General features: G+C 41.3%; 1 protein-coding gene across 1 annotated transcript in view; it reads left to right on the top strand.

Moving 5' to 3' along the window:
• Nucleotides 1–25279, top strand: part of DNAH11 (dynein axonemal heavy chain 11) — a 190061-nt gene that overhangs the window by 63841 nt on the left and 100941 nt on the right. The window contains exons 17-28 of the mRNA XM_089776661.1: nucleotides 1362–1531; nucleotides 2645–2867; nucleotides 9428–9544; nucleotides 9636–9722; nucleotides 10959–11117; nucleotides 12653–12736; nucleotides 13939–14097; nucleotides 17512–17634; nucleotides 17925–18047; nucleotides 18448–18672; nucleotides 20218–20309; nucleotides 22547–22673. Coding sequence (XP_089632787.1) covers nucleotides 1362–1531; nucleotides 2645–2867; nucleotides 9428–9544; nucleotides 9636–9722; nucleotides 10959–11117; nucleotides 12653–12736; nucleotides 13939–14097; nucleotides 17512–17634; nucleotides 17925–18047; nucleotides 18448–18672; nucleotides 20218–20309; nucleotides 22547–22673 — 1689 coding nt within the window. The remainder of the gene's footprint in view (nucleotides 1–1361; nucleotides 1532–2644; nucleotides 2868–9427; nucleotides 9545–9635; nucleotides 9723–10958; nucleotides 11118–12652; nucleotides 12737–13938; nucleotides 14098–17511; nucleotides 17635–17924; nucleotides 18048–18447; nucleotides 18673–20217; nucleotides 20310–22546; nucleotides 22674–25279) is intronic.

Here is a 25279-nt window from a genome sequence, read left to right as displayed (position 1 = left end):
CAGTGGGCGCTGTCCGGGGTTCTCTGCTCGGTGTCTCCATCCGGCTCCCTTATTTTGAACCTCTAGCCCGCACTTCTTGATCCTTTAGTCATTATTTGTCCCAAGCAATCAGTTGGACATGGGTCCAGTGTCCCCCCCATAAGGTTGGGGAGGGGCTTTTAGAAGGTGGGCGGGCTTTGCCCACCCACCATCCCATGATTTCAAATAGGCACTGTGCAAAAGGCTTTTGAAGTGGGCTGCTAAGGGTCAGCAGTCAGGTGTGTGTTACAAATTGTTTTAGTGACCTTTAAACCAATTTCTCTGTTGCATGCAACATTTTAAGATCTGGCAGTATTATCAATTTAAGTTCCCAGGCTTGCCTTTCCAAAGCGTCCTGCAGGTTTTCTTTGAGGAAGAGTATCGCAAGACCTGATGTGCAGAGATTGTTTTGTGAAAAGTGTTTGCCCACACTTGATATGGTGTTTTTGTCTTTATCATGTTTCTGAGTGAGCTCATTCAAGAGTGTAGTGTTTGTCTGGCTTCTGACACATAGTAGTTATTAGATCATTTGATGCACTGGATAAGGTAAATGACATGTTGTAGGCAAATGTGGGATCTGTGGATCTTGAAAGATGTGTTGTAGGCAAAGGCACAGATTTCATGGTGCTAAACATCCACCAGCCGCTATCTGTTCCCCCTCCCTTCCTGCGCCTCCCCAGTCATTGAGTTTGATTGTCCTCAGTCTGGTCACTGCAATACTGTAATGTGCAAATAGCATCAGATTGTAAACAGTAGGTCTTGTTTATGTTCTTTGGTCCATACATTTTTTTTATGTCTGTGTACTCACCATGGACTTCAATAAACTTTACTCCTGATTTCCACTCTTGTCATTTGGAAGAGAATTTGGCCCTATATGACAGCTCTTTTGTGACATTGGGGAAACTAGAGGGGAGGAGGGAGGAGCAAGGATGCAGCACATTTGGAGTGGGGCTTGGAAGAGGTGGATAGAGGGTGGGACTTTGGGGAAAGAGCTGGAATGCGGATGGGCTGGGGCAGAGCCAGGGGTCGATTACTGTCCTGGCACTTTTGAAAGTTGGTGCTTGTGGTTGTGGGAAGTGTTGATCACTGTAGCAGTGGAAATATGTCTGCAAGTGTTGCATTCAGTTCTGTCAGGATGTGGTGCTACTTAGAATTGGTGTGTCCTGGCCTGTGTCTCAGGGTGCTGGGGCTGGGGAAGGAGGAAAGGGGTTTGAAGACCAGAAGAGAGTGTTTTGGAAAGGTTTTTTTCAGGATATGGTCTCCATCAATCAAATATGGTTTGTAATGATTTGATTATATGCTTATATGTTTGCATATATAATATAATCTTGTATCTGCTGTAGATTGACATCTATGAGAGTCTTTACATTCATATTAGCAAGTTTGAAGACTTCAGGACATTTGAAAACTGGTTTAAGGTGGATATGAAACCTTTCAAAATGAGTTTGTTAAACATTATTAAGAAATGGAGCTGGATGTTCAAGGAACATCTTTTGAGATTTGTCATTGACAGGTAAAAATGCATCTTATTTTTTTCAGTGTAATTCTAATTTGCTGCTGTTTTCATAAATGCCACTGATATCTATTAAATAATGTAATACTTCAGTGAACTGAATTTTGCTTTGATTTATACTCTGCAACACTATTACCGTATTTTCCAGCGTATAAGGCTACTGGGCGTATAAGACGACCCCCTAATTTTTTAGTTAAAAGATAGGGTTTCGTCTTATACCCCAGCGCCCCTCCGCCTCCCCGGCTTTGCTCCCGGTGTCCCTGGTCTGCTGGAGACGGTCCCCAGCAGACCAGAGGCACCGGGAGCAAAGCCGCAGCGGACTCCCATTCTTTAAGCATAGGCCTCAGAAAGTCCATCCCATTATATACAAATATTTTAACATACCCAGCTTTAAGATTGCATATTAGCCCCCCAGCCCAAATTCTGCTCGCATGTACTGCCAGACTGTCAAACAAATTTAAGGTACCATATTTTCCGGCGTATAAGACGACATTTGATGTTAAAAAACATCCCCCAAAAATCGGGGGTCGTCTTATACGCCGGGTATACAGCTTTGCGGCTTTGCAAAGCCTCGGGGGAAGCCGGCGGCGGGGCATCCCAGGCGCGCCTGGCCTGCCCCGCCGCCGGAGCCCCTCCGTGGCTTTGCAAAGCCGCAAAGTGTATACCCGGCGTATAAGACGACCCCTGATTTTTGGGGGATGTTTTTTAACATCAAAAGTCGTCTTATACGCCGGAAAATACGGTACCTTAAATTTGTTTGACAGTCTGGCAGTACATGCGAGCAGAATTTGGGCTAGGGAGGCTAATATGCAATCTTAAAGCTGGGTATGTTAAAATATTTGTATATAATGGGATGGACTTTCAATAATGCTTTTAAATCAGGTATAAATGACCTGACATTCAAAACAACTATGCACCGGCAAGTCTTATTGCTGTCAATCTAAGCTTCAGGTGCTTAGCATCTTTGAAAATCAGGCAAAAACTGTTATAAGATGCTCTGCCTAAGGTAACCAACCATAATGGAAATTAATTTTAAAGCTTGTTGTGCATTGGATCACATTGATGGTGAGGGAGGTTTTCAGAATTGAAATCTTATTTTCTTTTGCTTGATAGTCTGATTGACCTAGAAGAGTTTATAAAAGTAACAATGGCTGGACTCCAGAGAGAAGTGAATGAAAGAGATTATAACGGACTAGTTGAAATCATGGGGCATCTCCTGGCTATGAGAGACAGACAGACAGCTACTGATGAGCTCTTTGAACCTCTAAAAGAGACTATTACACTGTTGGAAAGCTATGGACAGAAGATACCAGACCAAGTTTATGTCCAGTTAGAGGTACTATAGGATTAAAAATAAAGAAAAGACTCAATACTGTATATGTGTATTGCCCTCCCAACCATGCTATTTGAACATTTCACAGTCAAGTAGAAATTATAATTATATTCACTTCCTTCCCAGCTATACGAAAATTAGCTCTTATTTATTTTTTGAATTATTTGCTTTTGTGTGTGAAGAACTTGTTGAGGAGAAAACCAAACTGGAGAATTTTCTGCAATTAGTTCTGAAAAGAATGAGGATCATAGTCTATTTTTGTCTTCTCAGACTGTGAGTTCCATAGAATAGGTCCAGCTTCTATGAAAGTTCTGTCTTCTGCACTTGCAAGCCTCTCCCTAGTAGCTGACTTTTCATGGTTCCAGTGAAATATGGCTATTGTGATCATGTATGGAGAAGGAACTTCTCAGGCAACTAGGGCCAATCCCACGATAGACTTAGAAAATCATGACAGAAACCTTGCACTGAAATGTGGATTTTATAGGGAGTCAGTGGATTGGTGAGTTGTGTTGATACACAGGCCTTTTGTATCATTTTGGAGATTTACAGGTCACGTGGTTTTGAAGACAATCAAATTTCAAGGTTGCATATATATAGGTCTCTGTAGAAATGTCTGAGGCAGAAAACATGAGGTGCAATCTTCTGGACAATTGCTGATAGAAATTGATGCTTTTTGCCACCATGTTAATTTGGGCATCCAATAGCATTGAAAAATATGAAAAGACTCCAAGACTGCAAACTAGGGCAGATGCCTTCTTTATATCTTCTTATTATTGTGGGCAAGCTTTTCCAAAGAGCTTCCCTTTCTCTACCAATATCCACCTAGGGTTGGGGGAAGCAAGCCCCTAGCCTCCACTTTTGTCCAAGACTCTGCCCCTACCACCCATGGCTCCCATAAGAGCTAAGGCCTCCCCAGTGCACTCCTCCCCACCAAGCATGGGTAGTATGTGGCCCAGCCCCTCCTGAGTACAGGCAGCCCATGGCCCAGCCCTTCCCCTTCCCCCTGTGAGCATAGGCCAAAAGTGGCTCACCCCCCAGAACATTGGTGGCCTGCAATCCAGCCCCCTTGAGCTCTTGCAGCCTGTGGACTGGCCCTACCAGAGTACAGGGAGGGCTGGCAGGAAAGCAGTCCACCACTTCAACTTCCCCAGCTCTGGAGCATGGGGAGGACTGACAATAGAGAGCTGAAGACCAAGCAGCCCCAAGAGATTGGGGGAATCCTGCTGAAAGTAGGAGAGGGGCTGGGGGCGAAGTGTGGACATGACCAACCACTGCCTATGATCTCAGTCTTGCCTGGAAAACTTTGCAATTTAAATTAGAAATTTCTCTTGGGGATTGGGGAGGATGGGACAAAAAAGCAATTTACATAAAAATATTTAAAATTTCTTATCTCCATGCAAAAATGGCATCTCACGCATAAAACTCTGAATTTGAAAATGGACTCAAACAGTATACAGGCAGTCCCCAGGTTACATGGATCCGACTTACATTGGATCCCTACTTACAAACGGGGTGAGGCAACCCCACACTAGCTGCTTCCCCCCAGCAGACCAGGGAGACGCGAAGCTAGCGCGCCCCCGCCCCCCCAGCTGACCAGGGAGACGCGGAGCGTCTTTTCTCAGCAGACACCTCAGCTTGAGAATAAAGGACTGAGGGAAGTGAGGTGTGGGAGAATAAAACTGAACTCTGGAGAAATGTTTGGCTAGAGTTTCCCCTGCAATATGTACCAGTTCTGACTTACATACAAATTCAACTTAAGAACAAACCTACAGTCCCTATCTTGTACGTAACCCGGGGACTGCCTGTATTGAACTCTCCTTTTGGAAAGGGAAGTTACTTTTGAGGAGGTTTTTAGTGAAATCAGCAGCTAATTCATAGGCAAGACACATCCTGTTTTCCAAAACTCTTTTTGGCTTGTCATATTTATTTTCTTGTCATATTTTTAATATTTATGAAATGCAGTAAGGGGACTCTTTTGTTACTAGTGGGGTCTTAGCACCTGTAATTGATCTTTGGGTACATATCCCCTTTATCTGCCTATTGGGGAGACAGGAATTCATCCAGAAAGCATTCCAAACTCTTATCAGTTACATATATTAAACTTTATCTGCAATGTCTCAGTCCCAGACAAAGGTACCTTCACTGCCCTGCAAAGTCTAGGCAGCTTTCTCTATTTTCTTTCTATAGCTGTTCTTTCAACTGCCCCTCTCTCCCAGTACAAACAAAACTGCTGCTATATGCCGCCACATATTATCCAGCTTTTGTGCCAGCTTCAGCTCCTCAGTCATGGAATGAAGCATCTCATTCTCTCTCAGCGCTGGCTAATTCCTACAAATAGTGCAATGCAGACACATGCTTAAGCTGCCATAGGCTTGTTCCTGAGCTTAGAGCTGATTCTCTGCTGGCTGTGTCCCTGCAGCTATTATCAGGCTGTACACAGGGGGGTGCGAAGGGTGCAAATGCACCCCATGGTCCCACAGTAAGTGGGCTCTGCCTGAACTTCCCTCCCCTCATGCTCCATCCGCCCAGGAGAAGGTTGTGGCTGATTTCTCTCTTCTTGCCCCCCCTCCCCTCCCCCGGAGCAAGGTGGGGTGGTGGGGCTGGGCCTTGCTCCTGTGGAAGGGAGGTGGAAACCCTTCTCGCAGCTGTCCAAAACATGAGGGTGAGAGGCTTGAGCTGTTTGCTGCTCTTGCCTTCCCCCAGCCAGAGCATGCTTATTTGGGGGACATTGTGGGGTGCATTCATACCCTTGTGGTCCACATTTACAAAAAAAAAGTCCCCCCTCCCATGAAATCCCTGTGCATGGGCTTGATTACCATAGCCAATTAGAGCTCATGTCACTGGTGCTCATTGGAGCTGGATCTTCCTCCCAAGAAAATTTGCCACAGGAAGTTGAGCCACCCATTTTTTGCCCAACTCCTTTTTACTCATTCTCTTCCCGCAGTGAGAGGGCCAGGAGCAGTTTTGTAGTGCTGTCCTTGTCCTTGTTTTTTGGTGGGGAATATCCCACTTCCCCAGAAACATAGCACATTTCTTTTTCTACTTTGGTCTGGCTGCCAACCTACAGATAGTTATGTTTCTGACTAAAAGATTTACTCAGCATTGCTCAGGTTCTTATCTCCAGGGCTTGACAAGTGGTGGCGAGCCCCGCTCGCCAGCTGCGCGGTTTGGCACGCTGCGCATGCACAGACCACGCTGTGCATGAACTGATCGCACTGCGGCTCCGTGCCAGCTTAAAATCTATTCGCCCCGGGTGAGTAGATTGACTAATTTGTCGAGCCCTGCTTATCTCACTTAATTTTTTTGTATTTTCTTCATTTAAATCATTGCTCAGGGGTGGGGCAGGGAATGAGCAGTTCAGCATGTAGGCTGCCCCGGGGAGAGAGGATTACTCCACCATCAAATGAGGAGTGCCTCTCCATAGCTGCTGCAGCTCCAGGGGGCACAACCAGGAGACGGGTGCATGTCCCCCAGCTGGGGCAGGTCTAGGTTGATCTGCCCTCTGTGCTTCCCAGCCAGATTTAGGAATAGAGCAAATTGCACTTTTCCCTCGCTCCCTGACAAAAGGAAACAGCCAGCAGTGTCTCCGAATGAATGGGGGGAGCTTCAGACTCCCATCCTTTAAGCATAGGCCTCAGATAGCCTCAGGCAGCAGCCACGCAAAGTAACTCCTGACTTGATGCCCTGCCAGACCTGATTCCGGCTGGCCTTAAATGCGATTCAGAGTCCACTCAGTGTGGATGCGCTATTTCGAAATAGCAAAACGCTGTTTCAAAATGCATTTTGTGTGTAGACGCGTTATTTCGAAATAAGCTATTTCAAAATAATGCTGTAGTGTAGACATATACCCTAATTCTCTCAAATATGTAGTAGATAAAGGTTTGTGTTCTTGTTCCGCTAACAAGCTCTTGCCTAGAAGGAACTAAAGCAAAAAGCTAGCAACTTGTACTTTCCCCAAAGGTAGTTTTCCATGAATAATTGAAAATTATTTAATTTGAAAATAACTAAATCTTGTCTTAATTTTAGTTACAGAAGTTAATTGCCCACCTCCCCGTTTGCTTCAGCTGAATACATGAGTCTTAACTACACTTAATTGTTTGACCCAATGATTCAGCATCACAAATACCAGGTTTTCATTACAGGCTACCAAATCATTAGTTTACCTTGATTAGTTTACCTTACTGAATCATTTCTTGAAATCACTGTTGGTTATACTCTTTGGCTTCCTCTCCTTGACTCCATATCAAACTTTTTAAGAACTTTTGATGTGATGTCTAGAAGATATCAGCCAAGTACTGTTGACTTGATTGCTGATTTTTATGCCTATAACTTCTGGGAGGAAAAGACTTTCAAATGACTAAAACCCATCAAAGTTGTGCACACAGCAAAAATATGTAACCATATGACCTTATTCTTGTTAACATCATTCTCTTCCTCTTCAACAATTTCTTATGCATACTTAATCATAGAATCATGGGAGTGGAAGGAACCTTGAGAGGTCTTCCAGTCCAGTCTCCTACACTCAAAGCATCCCTGTATCTAGACCATTCCTGACAGATGTTTGTCTAACCTGCTTTTAAAAATCTCCAATGATGGCAATTCCTCAACCTTCCTAGGCAATTTATTCCAATTGTTAATGACCCTGACAATTAGGGAGTTTTTACTAAAGTCTAACCTAAACTGACCTTGCTGTAATTTAAGACCATTTCTTCAGAGGTTAAAGAGAATAGTTTTTCTCCCTCCTCCTTGTAACAAACTTTTATGTACTTGAAAACTGTTATCATGTTCTGCCTTCAGTCTTCTCATCTCCAGACTAAACAAACACAATTTTATTTCAATCTTTCCTCAGAGGTCTTGTTTTCTAGATCTTGAATTACTTTGCAGATCATCTTTGGACTGTCTCCAGTTTGTCCATGACTTTCCTGAAATGTGGTGCCTAGAACTGGATGCAATACTCCATTTGAAGCCTAACTGGTGCAGAGTAGAGTGGAAGAATTACTTGTGTTTTGCTTACATTGTGCCTGCTAATACATCCCAGAATGATGTTTGCTTTTTTGCAACAATGTTACACTATTGACTCATTTAGCTTGTGATCCAATGTAACCCCCAAATCGCCTTTCCACTGTACCCCTTCCAATTTCCCATTTTGTATATGTGCAACTGACTTCCTTCCAAAGTGGAGTACTTTTACATTTGTCCATATTGAACTTCTTCTTATTTACTTCAGACTTTGTTTAGCTTGTCAAATCATTTTGAATTTTAATCCTATCTTCCAAAGCACATGCAGCCCCCTCAAGGTGGGAATCATCTGTAAAACTTTGTAAAAGTTTACTCTCTATGCCATTATTTAAATCCTTGATGAAGATATTGAACAGAAACAGACTCAGAACTAATCCCTTCAGGACCCCACTTGATCTGCCCTTCCAGCTCGACCATGAACCACTGATAATTACTCTCTGGAAATGGTTTTCCAACCAGTTATTCATCCACCTTTAAAGTAGCTCCATCTGGATTGTTTATCCCTAGTTTGTTTATGAGACGGTCGAGACAGCATCAAAAGCAAATTAAGATATACTACATCTACAACTTCTTGATATTGTTGAATTATTTTTCAAATTAGATTAATTTTTCTGTGCGGGGATTTCACATATGTAGTTGGGTATACCTAGCAGGAATGGGCCCTAATCCTAATTGCACTGTTACAATGTAAATATGGTCCCTTAATCTCTGAGGGTATGTCTAGACTACATGGCTCCGTCGATGGAGCCATGTAAACTAGTTTACCCAGCATAGGCAAAGAAGCAGGGATTTAAATAATCCCCGCTTCGTTAAAATAAACTTGGCCGCCGCGCTGTGCCAAAGATCAGCTGATCCAGCATAGCGTGGCAGTCTAGATGCGGGAAGCCTCTGCCGACCGATCCTGTAAACCTCGTTTCATTTAAATAATCCCCGCTTCGTTAAAATAAACTTGGCCCCCGCGCTGTGCTGGATCAGCTGATCGTCAGCACAGCATGGCGGCCATGTTTATTTTCAAGAAACTGGGATTATTTAAATCCCCACTTCTTTGCCTATGCTGGGTAAACTGGTTTACATGGCTCCGTCGACGGAGCCATGTAGTCTAGACATACTCTGAGGTATCAAGGCAATGAGAGCTGAGTGCTCTGGTCACTGTGTAAGAGGTGCCCAATACCTCATAGATCTGGTTTTATATGATTTATAATACTTGGAATACTTGGATTTATATACTTGGAATAGCTCAGTGAAGCATAGTTTAGTAATTCTATGTTTTCAGAGGAGTTTGTGACTTATTATGTTGCAGCTATTAAAATCAGTTCCACCGCAAGGAAAAAACCCATATCTAACTTACTACTAAAAAAAGTCCTATATAATTTCTTTTCCCTAAAAAGCTGATTTGTGAAATAAAGATGAAAGTTAATTGTTCCTTGGATATTAGTTAGATTTGGGGTCAGGCCAGCAGTTTGTATAGATGGTTTCTAAGTTGTCTTTTCTGCTGTGTATAATGTGAAAGGTCTCATATAAGAGATTTTTACTTTGTTCGATAGGAATTGCCTCAAAAATGGAATACCACCAAAAAAGTTGCAGCATCTATAAAGCATGAAGTGGCTCCTCTTCAGATTTCTGAGGTCACAGTGATCAGAAAAAAATGTGCTTCATTTGATGTAAGCTGACTTCTGAATTCAGTTATCTAACATGTTTCTGATGAGAATAAGAACATTGACAGAATTTATTGCCTACATTTCTTTTCATCAGGAGAAGCAGATAGAATTCAGAGAAAGATTTAGAGTGGAAGCTCCCTTTTGCTTTGATGCAAAAAATCCATATGGACTTCTAGATAAGGTAATGGGAAAACCATAAAAAGCATTTTCCTAGAAATCTTTTTCTGTAGAAAATTTTAAAAGTTTCAGTTTATGTATTAAAATACTTGCACATTTTATATTTGATATGGAACTGTGAGAGGCTGAGATTTTACTGCTATATTTCTTTCTGTAGATCTTACAATCTGTTGTGGTTTTATCTCCCAGGTCCAGCATCCTCAGGGTCTGATCAGTCCCAAACCAGGGATTTTTCCGGACCAGGGGAGGTCAGTGCTGGCCCCTCTGCTGCTGACAACTGTGGAACTCTGCTCTCGTGGCAGTAGAGGGGCCAGCTTTGACAGAATGAAGCTTGGGGAGATGAGTTTGCTTGGGGGAACAGGCAGAGTAGCTGTGCAGTTCCATGCCTGGGGACCAGGAGCGAAGCCCTACAGGAGTGCACCAAGCCCTGCACCACCATGATTCACTCCTGGTCCCCAGTGTTGGGGCTCCACAGTCGTCCTTCCCTTTCCTGTGAGTATCCACCCCATCACTGCTCCTCCCCATCCTTCCTTGAGCTTCAGTGCTGCTTGGGTGCTAGATATTAGCAATTTGCAGTGCTCTGGAAACTCTGGGAGGGCTGGGGATTAGTTGCTAAGCACAGGGCCTCTTTTTTCCTCATGAGTGCTCCAACCTGGGAGGAACCACTGGGATGCCAGACTGGAGATGTTGCCAGATGGTGGAAGTCCAGACTATAGAGGTCCAGCCTATACCAAAAACATTTTGCAGGCTCCACGCAGTGCAGCTGCTTTAAAATGCCGGGAGGAGAATGACACTGGGCTTCCTGCAGCATTTCAAAGCGGCAGCGCCACATGGAGCCTGGGGTCCATGCACTGCCGCTTTGAAGTACCCTCTCTTCTTCCCCCCTCTATTGCTGCCTCTTTGTGATAGAACCAGCAAAGGGGGATGGGTGTGGGGGTGAGGGGAAAGAAGCAGCTAGTCGACAAGCTTGTCAACCAGCCGATAAGCATTTGCTTATCAGATAGTCGACTAGTCCTTCACATCCCTAGCAGTGTCTATGTTTTTGTGTATATACATATGGAATATAAATGTGTATACAATCTTATAGACTTGATATTTCAAAGACCAAAAGAGAGATGTTTACATGTTTCAAACATTTGTTGTAGGCTTTTGTTTTCAGATCTACTGATCTGGTGGTTATTCTAAAGATATCTAGACCTATTTTATAATTATATTCATGAGTGTTCTTTTCCTCTTCAAGATAAATCGAGAACTTGAGGCATTGGAAGAAGAAATGTTACGACTGCAGGAATTTGCAAATCTTTTTGAAGTGGTTGTTCCAGATTACAAACAAATGAAACAATGTCGCAAGGAAATACGGTTACTCAAGGAAGTGTGGGATATTTCTATTTATGTTAAAGTAAGAGATTTTATTTGTTTTTAAAGGGACATTGTAGCTCTGGAATCTATTCTGAATGTACTATTTTAAGGTTTCATACTTTTATTCTAAAATAAGTTTTCAAGTTCAGATGTAGATGTGGTAAGTTTTTGTTTTCAATTTAAAAAAATATATATACCGTTTGTTTATAAATAGAGTATGAAGATCAACATATTGCTATTCTCAATTTTAACTATTTCTAAAATACTCATATAAAAAAGAACCTAGAACCCAAAACTTTAAGCTGAAGAGGAAATTGTAAATACATATCAGTTTCCTAAAGAATAAAATGAAACATTGTTACAGAAAGTTTTGGAGTTTTATTCGTTTTGTTTTTTAAAAAGACACACTAGAAATCCAGAAAGCAAAAAGTTCAGTGTTAGGATAAAAGAAATGCAGAGTTACAACAAATATGCAATGCAAAGTGTAGAAAGAAGAGTTTTAAGATACTGAAACTGCCTTAGCTTTGCCTTCATAATTCTACCACCCTGTGCGCCCTTCACACTAGCAGTAAAATTCTGGCACCGTTGAACTCAGTAACAAAATTTCCATAGATTTCACTGGGGCTGGGATTTCATTTTGTGTCAGTGGCAATAACCCAGTTACTATAGTTCACATACTAAATATTTTGATGGTTTGTCAGAGAACCCTAGAGGCTAGGTACATTTACAGCCTTATGCCCTTTTGGTATTTCACTTGTGGCTGCAGAAGTCCAGAATGAGTTATCCTGCAAAAGACCATGTCCAGAATGAGTTATCCTGCAAAAGATATATCTCTTAGCCACAGAGCTATACATCTTGTTTGCCATCTCAATGGAGAGTAAAATAAGGTGAAGGCAGAGTTATGATAGACTAAACACATTGCATATTGAATTGTATTTATTTTGTGTGGTATTCATGCTGTATATGAAAGCAGTCTGAAGGGCGATATTGTAAAGTTAAAAAGAAAAGTAGTGTCGGGAGTGGGCTGAGTGAGTGAAGCACTCACATTCAGCAGATACTTTTCTGTTGCATCAAACATAAAATTCTGTTCACTTCAGAAAAAGAGGATATTTTGGCCTTAAAACAGTGGTTTTTTTCTTTCCATATTAATTTGGTAAAGGAGCGGTGAATAGATGTGGGTTTGTTTTTGGTTGGTCTGGTAAGTGTTCATGTCAGTTTCAGGGGCCCTCATATGTATATTCTGTGTAGATGTAGAGTATATTTATGCATGGAGAAATGTAGATACAGTGCTATATGTATATTAATAATACATGAATATAATACATGGCTCTCCTGGCATTATCAGATACTGAAACTTGAATGGCTTAAATAAGTGTTTTGGCCTTGAAAACGGTAGGCTATTTGGTACAGTTTGGACTAGCAGCGGTGGTGCAGGCTTGAAAAGCAGAGTTACTGTTTTAAGAACTGGGGCTATCAGTGGGTGATAGAACCACCCGTCATATACATTTATCTACTCTACAGCAGAAGCTTGTTTTCACTGACTGTTGATACTTTTATTTGTACTTACTGTTTCAGAGCAACATTGATGATTGGACTAAAACCCAGTGGAGACAGATTAATGTGGAACAGATGGATGCAGAGCTCAGAAGGTTTGCCAAGGCAGGTTCCACAGCTGTCTATTTCTACAGTTTATCTGTCTCCCTGCTTACCCCTTTTTCACTTTCCCCACCCACTATTTGATGTTTCAGTCTTTGTTGCTTTTGTCCAAACTGAACATTCTGGAACTTTTATTCTTTAAACTTTTTGTATCCCTTTTGGTTAGGTTCCTCATGCTGTGAATGTATATGGTAACATTTCACTGTCACTTTTTTATGAATTAATACAGTCTGAAAGTATAAAGGTGGTGCTCTAGGAGAGGACTTTGGCAGGTGAAAGCCGTTAATTCAGAGATCAGTGGGCTTTTCAGGTGTTTATGTTCTGTATTTGGACAGATTTTGCCAGACCATGAGCCATTGGAGACTTTCACTTGTAGAAGGAAGGAAACCCCTTGAAAACATTTAATATCTTCCTTTGAAATGTTAATGAGTCCCTAATGGGAGTTTGTACAAAGGTGAAAGCAATAATTTCATGGTACATGGAGAGATTGGATTAGAAACAGGAAACTGAAGTACTAGAAGAATTAGCAGGACCATCGCATATGTCAGTAGTTCATCGGGAAAAGTGAAATAGAGAAGGTCTTTGTGCACATGGATCTCTTCCATATTGGTTTTACACCAAATTAACTGGATGTCAGTGAAGGCATTCCTGACTTATACTGGTGTGACAGAAGAATCAGGCCCAATGTGAATCTCTCAGTTTTAAACCATGGTTTTATATAAATGTCTCTCTAGTCTGAGTTACTGCTACACTTTATATTTGTCACATTCATCACATCTTTGGTTTTTCCTCTAGTTATTCCAGTCTGTTAAATATCACAGGGAAGTAATTTCTTACATGCAGTGAGCTAACATTTATAACAATATTATACCAAGATCATTAGAACCATAATAAAGGACAAGGCTCTGGTTTAATCTGAATCTGTTTATAATCACTGTATAAATATATTCATTTATTTAATTTCAGTTTATTTAAGATTGGTTCATCCAGAACTCTAGATTAATCTACAAACCTTTTCAGTAACTACATGGATCAAAGACCAACTAAAACCATCCCTACTCTTGTCATAGTTAAGACTCCCATATTTCTATACAGAAGAGAGGAAGTTTTGGAAAGACTTTTTTTTTAACAGTATCAGCAAGATGAATGGTGATTTTATGATAGTGGCATGCAGCCATGACCTTTATTTTTAACCTATTTCTTAGAAATTGTGGTCTTTGGACAAGGAAATTCGCTCTTGGGATGTATACATAAGCCTGACATTAACAGTGAAGAACATAATGACATCCCTGAGGGCAATCACAGAATTGCAGAATCCTGCACTAAGAGAAAGGCACTGGCACCAGCTCATGAATGCAACAGGTGTAAGTATCCAGCAACAAACAGTGTTTTCATGCCATCAGTATAGTACTGGGTCGCATCCAATGTATAATTAAGCTACTGGTGCCAAGAATAAAGGAATAAAAGCAGATGATTGGTCTCCATGATCAGTCAGAGCATATCCTGCTGGTGTAAAAAGGAGGATTTGGGATTCCTGGATCATTGAGGTGCCTTCTGTGTTGAGAAATGACCTCACAGTTTGGATTTTTGCTTTTGTTCTGGTACTATCTTCTGAGGTCAAACTTGGCTCACTCAGTAGAATAGTTGCCAGCTACATTTGAAGGAAGGGTTTGATCACAGGAAGGGATGATCTCTGTGTACAAATCAGCAGCAATTGAGTGCTGCATTCGAGACATTCCGGAACACAAGCATAGAAGGTGCCATAAGATGCCTTTCCAGCTCTCAGAATACACATGGGAACTGTGTCCTAGAGCATTGCAGCAGGATTAAAGCATAGCTAATAATTGTTAAGGACAAACAAACTAATTGTAATATGTATAAAATGTGTCAAGGCTGGGATGGAGCCACGGATGAAATGAAGGATGCCAAAGAGAGGGAGGGATGCAAATGTGTAGAAGAGTTTTTTTGTTTTGTTTTGTATTGTTTAAAACACATAAGTTTCCATAGCAAAGGCTGAAAGAACAGGAGAACGGATTGTGGATCTCATGCTGTGCAAAAATAAAAAGAGGGAAGCTGTTACAAGGATGGGTTGTTAAATTTACATAAATGGCAATAAAGCTAGTTGAAAAAGGAAAAATGAATTTCACAAAAAAATTAAAATTGTTTCACAGAATTCGAAATGGACCAACTTTTGGGAGGGGTGGGAGATTGTTTTCTTTTTTTTCCCTTTTCAAAAATAGCTGAAAATGCTATACAATAAAAAAAAATCATGGCAAATTACAAAGTGCTAAATTTCTTTTCTAATTTCACTGAAAAACAAAAAAAATCAACTTTAATAGAAGGCTATTTTTGGAGGAAAATTTTTAAATGGAGTAATTTTGCAATCAGCTGTAACTCAGAGTATATATTACATAACTTCTGAGTTAGAAACATAGATGATGAGGGCAGAGTATCATTCGGTTGAGGTGACAGATGTGGTTAAATCAAGACGACTGAAATATTTAATAGGTTTTAGAGTGCATGAAATAAATGAATGTACTAAAAGAGGAGGAGAGGTGGCAATATGGGGAAGAGAAAATATAATTTCCAGAGGATTTAATGCATGCAGGCTAAGTCCATTGGCTTTAGTGGAAGCAATACAAACATATCTAACTTTATTTCTTAGGACTTGTCTGCGCTAATGCGAATGAGGGAACCTTTTAGTTCATGTCCGCATCATCCACACAGGGGAGTTCCAGCTCAGCACAGTAGGGCTCTCTGCTATTCATACCTCTGAACTGTGTGGTGATGTAGATATAGCTTTAGTCTCCAGTCCTGAAAAGATTTACTCAAGTGCTGTCATCTATGCACTATGGCTGCGTCTAGACTGGCATGATTTTGTGGAAATACTTTTAACGGAAAAGTTTTTCCGTTAAAAGTATTTCCTCAAAAGCGCGTCTAGATTGGCACGGATGCTTTTGCGTAAAAGCATCCGTGGCCAGTCTAGATGCGACTTTGCGCAAGAAAGCCCCAATCGCCATTTTAGCTAACGGGGCTTTTTTGCGCAAAACCGTTCTTCTCTGTCTACATTGGCCCTCTTGCGCAATTATTCTAGTACAAGAGGGCTTTTTCCCGAGCTGGAGCATGAAAGTATTTGTGCAAGAAGCACTGATTTTTTACATTACAAAATCAGTGCTCTTGCGCAAATTCAGGCGGCCAGTGTAGACAGCTTTTGCGCAAAATCTTGCCAGTCTAGACATACTCTATAAGAACTTCCATTGACTTGAGGATTGGATGTCAGTTCTCTGCCAGTTCACTCAAACAATATGTATGCACTAGTTGTATAGTAAAAATAGCCATGAGAGAATTACAGCTGTGGCTTGTGTAAAGATATTGGGCATCTATATCAGACTCTGTGAAACCTTAACATAGGTGTTGTTTCTTTATACTACATGAAATAGTACTACTGTGAGAAATGTACCACCTTAAATCACAAAAGTCTTGCTTAAATCTTATACTTTACAGATCCCTAATTTTCCTAATGTCTATATTAGAAATTTCTTGAGACTATACTTATGAGCAGCAAACTGTCCTGATATTAAAAGCCAATGTATTCCACTAGGGAATGTGTGTCCATGTCAGTCAGGTATCTTCAGATGGGATAATCTTTATTTCCAGTACACTTAATGGTGCAATACAAAAGCATAGTGAGTGTCTGTGGCATTCCAGGGTGCAATCAAGACCCTTGCGGAGTTGAGTCTCACCTGCCCTACAAACTTTGGTGCTTCATAGTGCTTTGCTGCTGTATCTCCCCACCTGGGCTGCTCACAGACTGCCTTCAGATAACACTTCAGATAACTCTTTGCATAGCTGCAGCCTTGTGACCACACATCAGTAATACTCTGGTTTCCACTAGTCTTGGTAACCACAACATCATCCCACAATTTGCCCCTAAAACATGTATTCTGATCTGTCCAGTCCCCTCATGGACAATCCAATATATAAGGTCCTTTGCCCCTTTAAAGAAATCAAAGTACAAGAGTTTTGCTACTTGCCTAAATGGAGTTAACCTCACATTTCACAACACTGGATTACTTTTGATTAAAGAATAAAAAAAGTTAATTGATCTATAAGGTGTTATGTTTTATACTGGTACGCAGTATAAAACATAAGTCAAGAAATGATTACAAGAGACATGAAAATAAAACACTTCCTAGTAAACTTAACAAATTAGACTCATCTTGAGGTGAAGTCTATTACCATGTTTCCAGTAACATTGCTGACCAAATTCCCAGATCTGAATCAGTTTTCATAGGCTTGTTTGTTTTGTCATCATTTAGGTGCAAGAGAAGAGAGATGGATACGTAGAGAAAATTTGGAGTGCTTTTGCTTCTCACTTTTATAGTTCAGTCTCCTTTTAACAATGTAATTTCCTGAGGGTTACCCCTAGATAAAGTTCATTCCTGCTAAAAGGATGGAGATAAGGGGTCTGGTGGTGAGAGAGAATCCATGCTCTTGTTTGCTAAGGTGCAGATTTCCCTGCTCCTGCCCCTTTTCCTTGCCCCAAAAATGGCCATTTGAAGGTGATGCAACAACTTTGACACTTGTTGGAATGTCATCTTGTCCTTTTTCTTTGCAAAAACATGCTTACTCTTTCAGTCATGATTTCAGCCTATGTTCATCACGTTACATATCATGTTGCTACACACAATTCTTCATGATACTGACCAGCAAGGTATTATTTTTCAAATAATTCCTCACAAGGCATATTTTGTACAAAGCTTTTGTTTTTTTCACAGGTCAGATTGTCAGTGACCGAAGGCACAACCTTAGCAGACTTGCTGGGACTGCAGCTGCATACGGTAGAAGATATAGTCCAAAGCATGGTTGACAAAGCAGTAAAAGAGCTGGGCACTGAGAAGGTAGGTCAATTCCATTTCTCTTTCTGTTATGAAGGGTAGTCCTGCCAAAGTATATTAATTTACTCTTGAACATGGATAAAATTTAGACGTGAAGAAATGTATGGCTAACACAAATAGTTTCATGTGATCAGTTGAAAAATGATATGTGATCAATAGCAGTAGATGAAAGAGTGTTTAATTGCTTTGCATGTGGTATATTTTACAAATACTGCTTATGGTAAGTTTTATTTTGCAACCCAAAGCATCAAACTTAAATATATAAAAGTGTTACTGATGCTGTTTTTAACCAGATTCTGACAGACATCAGTCAAACATGGGCTACCATGGAGTTCTGCTATGAAGACCATCACAGAGCCAGAATTCCATTATTAAAATCAGATGAACAACTTTTTGAAACGTTAGAGAATAACCAGGTAATATTTTGGTATATTAATATTACCAGTATATGTATTCTCATTATTTCTGATGCATTTTAATAGCTTAAACTGACAACATTATCTAGAATTTTTATTTACAATGAAAACTATTTACCCCAGATGTTGTTCTATAAAATTATATGTATGCTGTTTAACTATATATATCTTAAGAAAAATTCCTGTCTCTGTGTAGGAGTTAGCAAAATTACAGCTCCTTGTTCTTATATTTTCTTAGGTTCTTTGAAATCATATAATAATATGTTGTCCATTTGCAAGGCTAGATAATGTCTTTTGCTCTGTTCTACAATAATAAGTTTATAAGAGAATTTGTAAAACTTATGGGAAGATGAATTATTTTGATCACCACTTTTTTGTTGCTCTCCTTTTGTTTTTCTAGGTTCAGTTGCAAACAATTCTGCAAAGTAAGTATGTAGAATATTTCATTGAACAAGTCACAAGCTGGCAAAGGACGCTGAATGTGGCAGACTCAGTCATTTTCATTTGGATGGAAGTTCAGCGTACTTGGTCTCATCTAGAAAGCATTTTCATTGGCTCTGATGATATCCGAAACCAGTTACCTAAAGATGCTAAAAGATTTGATGGAATTGATGCAGACTTTAAAGTTAGTAGGATATTATTTATCATAATATAGTGAAATGGTTCCTCTTTTTATTTCAGGAAAAGTAGAATACTGGTTTCCTTATTTAAACAATTAGTAGTCCTGTGACACTATATCTATATCTACATGAGGTTTCGTAGGCAAAACTTACTTCTTCAGATGAGATGAGCTTAAGTGGAGAGAAAAAGGGGGACCCTCAGATTAAGAAGGGAGCGGGGGGTGAGAGAGGGGAAGGTATTGGTAAATTGTGATCCTGCTGCTAATTGAGTGGGCTGGAAGTGTCCCATACTTAGTTTTTTATGTCAATGGAGTGTTGAATTAAGGAAAGCTGGTTTTCTAATATGTTAACCAGTTCAAGTCTTTGTTCAGGTCAAGGGAAACAGTGTCAAATTTGCATATGAAGGTCAGTTCTGCAGTCTCTCTTGTATATGTTGTATATTGGGTTGTATCTGTAGATCTTGTTGTTACAGTAACTGAGTTAGGTCACTAGGGGTCAGCCTAGCTGGTTTGGGCTGCTTCTAGTTAGTGCTGTGTTATGAAATAAAATGGACACTTGCAACTGCTCAAGCTCTCTGTGTTTCTACTGATTTCTTCCTAAACTGTGGAACTCCACAAGATATATAACAGTATATACATCTTAAAATATTATTTGCATAGTAATTATACAATGGGGATAATTAGATTTTATTAATAATGAATAAGAGGAAAACAAAACAGCATTAAGTTTTTTTGCACTGTGTAAGGAGCAGTACACTGGGGTCAGCACAGGGAAAGGACTCATGATTCAGGCTGTCTACACTACAACTTTTATGCCAAAATAACCCAGTGGTGTAGATGAAGTATATGCTGACCAAAGGAGGTGTTCTGCCTTGTGACAGGGCGTCTGCTCTGCACTGGCCCTTTAAGTGTTAAAATCCAGCCCTGGGAGAGGGCTGGGACTGTGGAGCAAGCAGCTATGGCAATTATATTAGCCAATTAGGGCCCAGCTGAGGGCAGTATAAATAAAGGCTCCTGGAAGTGAGGAAAGACTCTGACTCAATCTTTCTCCAACTATGGAGCTGGAGGGCCCTAGTTACCAGGGAAGCTAGAGGCTTTCTGACACAGAGTAGGGCTGGGGAAAGGCAGGCTGAGAGGGGAAGCTCCCAGGCTGCAGGGCCTGAAGCAAGGCCTGAGGCTACTTGGACTGCAGGGGGGCAGCAGAAGGCAGCAAGTCCACACCCCGTTGCCAATGATGAGTGGCCATTTCAGACTGTAGTTTGTCCTGTTGCAGCGGCTAGATGAAGACTGACCGTGGGCCACAGAGACAAGGTCAGCACAGAAGGTTTAGGGTTCTTTGAAGGGGAGGACTTCAGAATGTGGGGACACTGAACTAAATAGTGGGTTTATCCTTATATTTTCCATTAAAAATGGAATCTGAAATAAACCATTAATACCATTCCTTCCAACTCTTATGTGCCTTTATTGACTCATACTATGTGCTACAATGAGAAGGAATGTCTTGGCTTGAATTTCAGATGTTATAATTGACACTTATTCACTTTTGCACAGGAATTAATGCATGAGACAGCGAATACAAAAAATGTGCTAGAAGCAACAACCAGACCAAATCTGTATGAAAAACTTGAAGGTTTGCAACACAGGTAAAATTGAAACTATAATTTTGAATATGTTTAAACATAGAGGCCAGGAACAATCAATTAAGAAACTCTAGAAGATTGGCTGGTGTGTTTTGTTTTTTTGTGCAGATTTACTACAATATGCTGTCATTGAAGGCTTAGAGCTTAAATAGATATAACTTGCGTGTCTCAGGGATGTGAAAAAGCCACCCCCCATGAGTGATACAGTCACCCTAAACTTGCATTTCCCTATGCTGAATACAGAACACCTGGTAACATTAGCCAAATGAGTTCAGTAGCAATCCATCATAATGATGCAATGCAAACATTCAAATTATGTTGTCTGTGACACTGTTAAAAAGAAATACTCTGTGTAGTTGGATTCTTTCTTATTTACCTTCTTATCTTTAAGACTTTAGGGTTCACATGGGAAAAAGTCTCTGTCTCTTACTCACACACACACATGCACACTTCCGTACACCCCTCTCACATGGAAAAGCAGTGAGTAGTGACCAACTGATCCAACCCTCCCTGCCCAGCCCTCTCCACCCTCCATTCCTGGCTGGGCACCTAGGATGAGCCTGGTACCTGTTGCCACATCTTCCTAAGGCAATACTGGGAGGAGGAGAAGGAGCATGAAGGGTCAAATGCCCCCTCCCCATATTTCTGCCAGGATTCCCAATAGAATGTGCCCAGCATAGCCTTTTGGCACTGTGTAGGAGGGAAGGGATGGGAGCTGCATCTGCCACAGGGGAGGAGGGGGGAGAGGTGACCTGGCCTGTGTCTTTGGAGAACTCATCTCTTTTCCACCTTCCCTCCCCTGTGGCTCCATGCAGCTTGCCCCTTCATATCTGCACAGTATTGAAAAGCAGTTAACACTTCCAGGCTGCTGCTGGCCACCCACATCACCTAGCCGCTGCTTGTCCTCTAGCTGCAGCAGGGGTTAAGCCCTAGGGATGTGTTGTGCACCAGAGCCTAGGGAACCAGAGGGTCTAGGGGTTTTCTTGGGCACCAGTCCAGCCAGAGGCAGTGGAGGAAGAAAGGAACCTGTCAGGAAAGCTGTTAATGAGCTGAGCGCACCAAACAGAGACTCTGCACACTCTGAAAGTGGGATGCTCCCCATTGAGGTGAGGAGTATGGACGCACCTAAGCTGGAAGGATAGCTCAGTGGTTCAAGCTTTGGCCTGCTTAAACTGAGGGTTGTGAGTCAATTCTTGAGGGGGCTATTTAGGGATCTGGGATGGTACTTGGTCCTGGACAGGGGACTGGACTTCCTGACCTCTCAAGGTCTCTTTCAGTTCTGAGAGAGAGGTATATCTCCATTTATAAATGGGTTGTCCGTATTTACCAGACATCCTACACAATTTACAGTGACCTAAGCACTGTCCAAACTGGTGCTTTGCTGGTGGGCAATGTTCTTCCTCTGATATAGCTTCCACCTTTCATGAAGGTGCAGTAATTATGCTGCTAGGAGAGCACTCTCCTATTGGCTTAAAGTAGTGGTCCCTAATGAGGTGCCCACGGGCACCATAGTGCCCGCCGGGGCATTTATGTGCGCCCAGCGAGTGACCAGCCCAAGCCATTCTTACGCCCTGGGCTGCAGGTGCACCGAGCATGCGCGGCCCTTGCCCCAGGCGCACGGCACAGGCCCGGTGCCGGCCCTGGGCGTGTGGCACAGGTGTGGCCCCACCACTGGGTGCGTGGCACAGGCGCGGCCCCACCCCCCTGTGCCCGGCAGCCCCAAAAGGTTGGGGACCACTGGCTTAAAGCGTGTTTACCAGACACGCTACAGCAACACAGTTGCATCATTGCAACTGGGCCCAAGTAGCGCTTCTAGTATAATCTGTAAAGCTGCCACATGGTCATCAATTGCCATTCCTATAAAGCACTGTAAATTTGTTTTTTGTTCCTTTGCAGAAGTATCCTTCAGGAGAAAGATGCTCCATGAGCCATTTCATTGTACTTCACCTAAAAAAAAAAAAGAGGAAATCATATTATTCCCTATTTCTCAACTAATTGCTCTTGAACCAATATGGAAAACTTGTTATCCAGTTTTCTTTTTGCAAATAACCTCTCTCTGTCCATTCCCCACTGAGTGCTTCTACAATGGCTTCTTCATAGTCTTTTGTGGTTTATACCACCTACGTTATTCATTTTTAAATACCCAAAACTTAATTCTTATTTTACAGCTTCTTGAAAGGAAATTGCCCTCAGTCATAGAATTCCAAAATATAAATGTAATTAACTCTTTTTATTTTCAGGCTTTCTCTTTGTGAAAAAGCCCTTGCTGAGTATTTAGAAATCAAGCGCTTAGCTTTTCCTCGGTTCTATTTTATTTCTTCGGCTGATTTACTTGACATTCTCTCAAAAGGAACACAGCCAAGACAGGTAATACTGCTCGCACATTTTTGCAATTTCATTATGTCCAAAGAAAGACTTTCTTGATACTAATTATGAAGAGATCATATATGGCTGTATGCTCCTTTTAAAGTATGATTTCACTGTAAACAAAATATAAATATTTGTAAATAATACAGTCCCTGTTTGTGAGGGGAAAAATGGTAAGTGCTTAAACAGGTTGTTATATTTTCTGGTATAGCTTACAACTGAGAGTACCAGTCTCAGGTCAGACTGTCAGAAAACAGAGTAGACACCTTGTTGACGTCTTTCTATAGATATATATTTTTTTCCCTGTGGGATAGCAGAGTGATGTAATCACATCACTCTGCATCCCACAGCCCTTCCTCCCTCAGCTGATCTGCCTCCTCCCTTCCTCCCTGCTGCTAACCCAGCAGGGATCAGCAACCTATGGCTCCCGGGCAGCAGCAGCACTGAAGGTAAAGCTCCTGCTGCTAGTGGTGGGCTTGTGGGGAGGGCAGCTGCCAGAGTTTTAATTTGTGCTGCTCTGGCACCCATCCAGTTCAGGTCTTTTGTTCAGACCTGGATTCGAGGTGTCAAACATGATGACATAAAAAGCTAAGCACCAGATACTTAGAGCCCATTCTATTAGCTTCATTTAGCACTGTCGCTGTAATTGACAGTTTTTTCCCTTATCTTTCACTCCCCATCCGCTCTCTTTCTCTGCTGTTTGTACCCTGAACCCCTTCATTTGATTCATCCTGTAGAAGTGGGTTGTCCCCACGAAAGCTCATAATTACCATCTACATTTTTTGTGAGTGTCTAAGGTGCTGAAGGTCTATTCGTTGTTTATATATATTAACAAAGTCAAAGTTTGTAAGTCCAACATAATGCCAGAGATCAGGTAATCTGCTGGTTTTTCATAAGTCTCTCGGAGTGTCTCTACACAACAGGGCTTAACTTGAAATAAGTTACGCAAATTGAGCTACATCAATTGTGTAGCTTATTTCAAAATTGGGAGTGTTTGCACAGCACTTATTTGAAATAGAGCACTTTTCTTCCAACTTCCCTTACTCCTAGTACAACGCTGGTTACAGGGGTTGGAGTAAGAAATCATCCAGCTTGACAGTATTTCGACATTATTTCAAAATAACTGCCTGCTGTGTAGACGTGGACTAAGTTATTTCAAAATAACTCTAGTTATTTTGAAATAATGTTCCTGTGTAGATATACCCTTAGGGTTACCTAGAATAGCTTCAGGTTTCTCTGCCCAATCACTCACTATTTCACCCTGTCAGAATCCATCAGTCCAGAGATACAGGATCAGTCCCTGGAAAGTCAATCTGGCTAGTGTCTCCATCACAGCATGGGTTTTTCCTCTGTTGGCTGAACAAAGACTGGGTCTGTGGATTTCACATTGTCAGACACAATGGCCCATACTTTGAATTAGCATATGTCTTCATTTACCATTCCATTTACAGCAATCAAAACAATCTGTTATTAGTTTTCATGATATTTTACACATTATTTAAATTCTCACCCTAATACACCTTTGATTTAGGATTATCTAATTACAGGGTATATTTAATGTAACTACATGTAATGTGATAGCAGAGAACAGAATACAGATGGGCAAAAACAGTTCAATCAATATCTCCTTTTGATCTATTCTAACTAATGAATTGGCTTGAACGCACAATGACCTTTAGCATTTCTTTGATATTTACACACACACCCTATTGCTCTAGCTTGAGCTGGCAATCTGCTAGACAGCATCACCTAGGGAGAAATGAAACAGTCTTTAAGGGAGGAAGTATTGCAAGTGCTGTGCCTTCTTTTACAGGAAATATTGGGCACATGCCACCTGTAATAGCTCATAGATGTCAGAGATGGAAAAGACCTATGGGATCATTCAGTCCATACTGCCTGGGGCCCAGCATTTGTTAGAGATCAAATCTCCGAGAGGTGCCACTTGTAACAATGATAAATAGTGCTGAAAGGTCTATGGTCGTTGTTACATTGTCACTGACCGAGCTTTGGACTATTGTACTCGGGGGTTTTTTGTAACCATCTCACTCTGTTTGCTCCCCTCAAACAATAATCTGTCAGGTTGCATGACAGTTAGAGGCTCATTTATCTTGAAGCATCTACACTTGAATATTATTCAGAAGCTTTACATCACCTTATCTACAAGCCAGATGACATCCCAGTCAGTGACCACTCCTGCTCTAGCCATTAATTCTCAGGGTTTCAGAATTATTTCTGTGCCCTAGGTAGAGCATATTTAGAAGGGATGTGATTCTTGAAGCAAGGAACAGTTCCTTACCAAAGAATAACGGACTCGAGATTTAAAATACATTCATAAATTCACATCGCGTCCTTGCATCACTAAAACTTAGGGACTTGCTTCATTCTTAAAGCACACCAGTAGAGAGATCAAGGCCACTGAACTGTCCACTCATGCTAAAGGTGGGCCTTCTGCTCAGGATTGTGGCACACTGGCAGGACAATGAGGAAGTTTTGGCACAACTACTTCTCCCGCCACATTTATTCTGTGGGCGGTGAACTTCATTCTCTCTGGCTGTTGGGCTGGCACTTTTTCTGTGAGCATGGGATATCTCTTTAGCAAAATGTTT

The sequence above is a fragment of the Pelodiscus sinensis genome, chromosome 2, assembly GCF_052426305.1.
Source record: "Pelodiscus sinensis isolate ZL-2025 chromosome 2, ASM5242630v1, whole genome shotgun sequence".
NCBI lineage: Eukaryota > Metazoa > Chordata > Testudines > Trionychidae > Pelodiscus > Pelodiscus sinensis.
The sequence above is the reverse complement of the archived record's forward strand: the minus strand, read 5'-3'. Positions and strand labels throughout refer to the sequence as shown.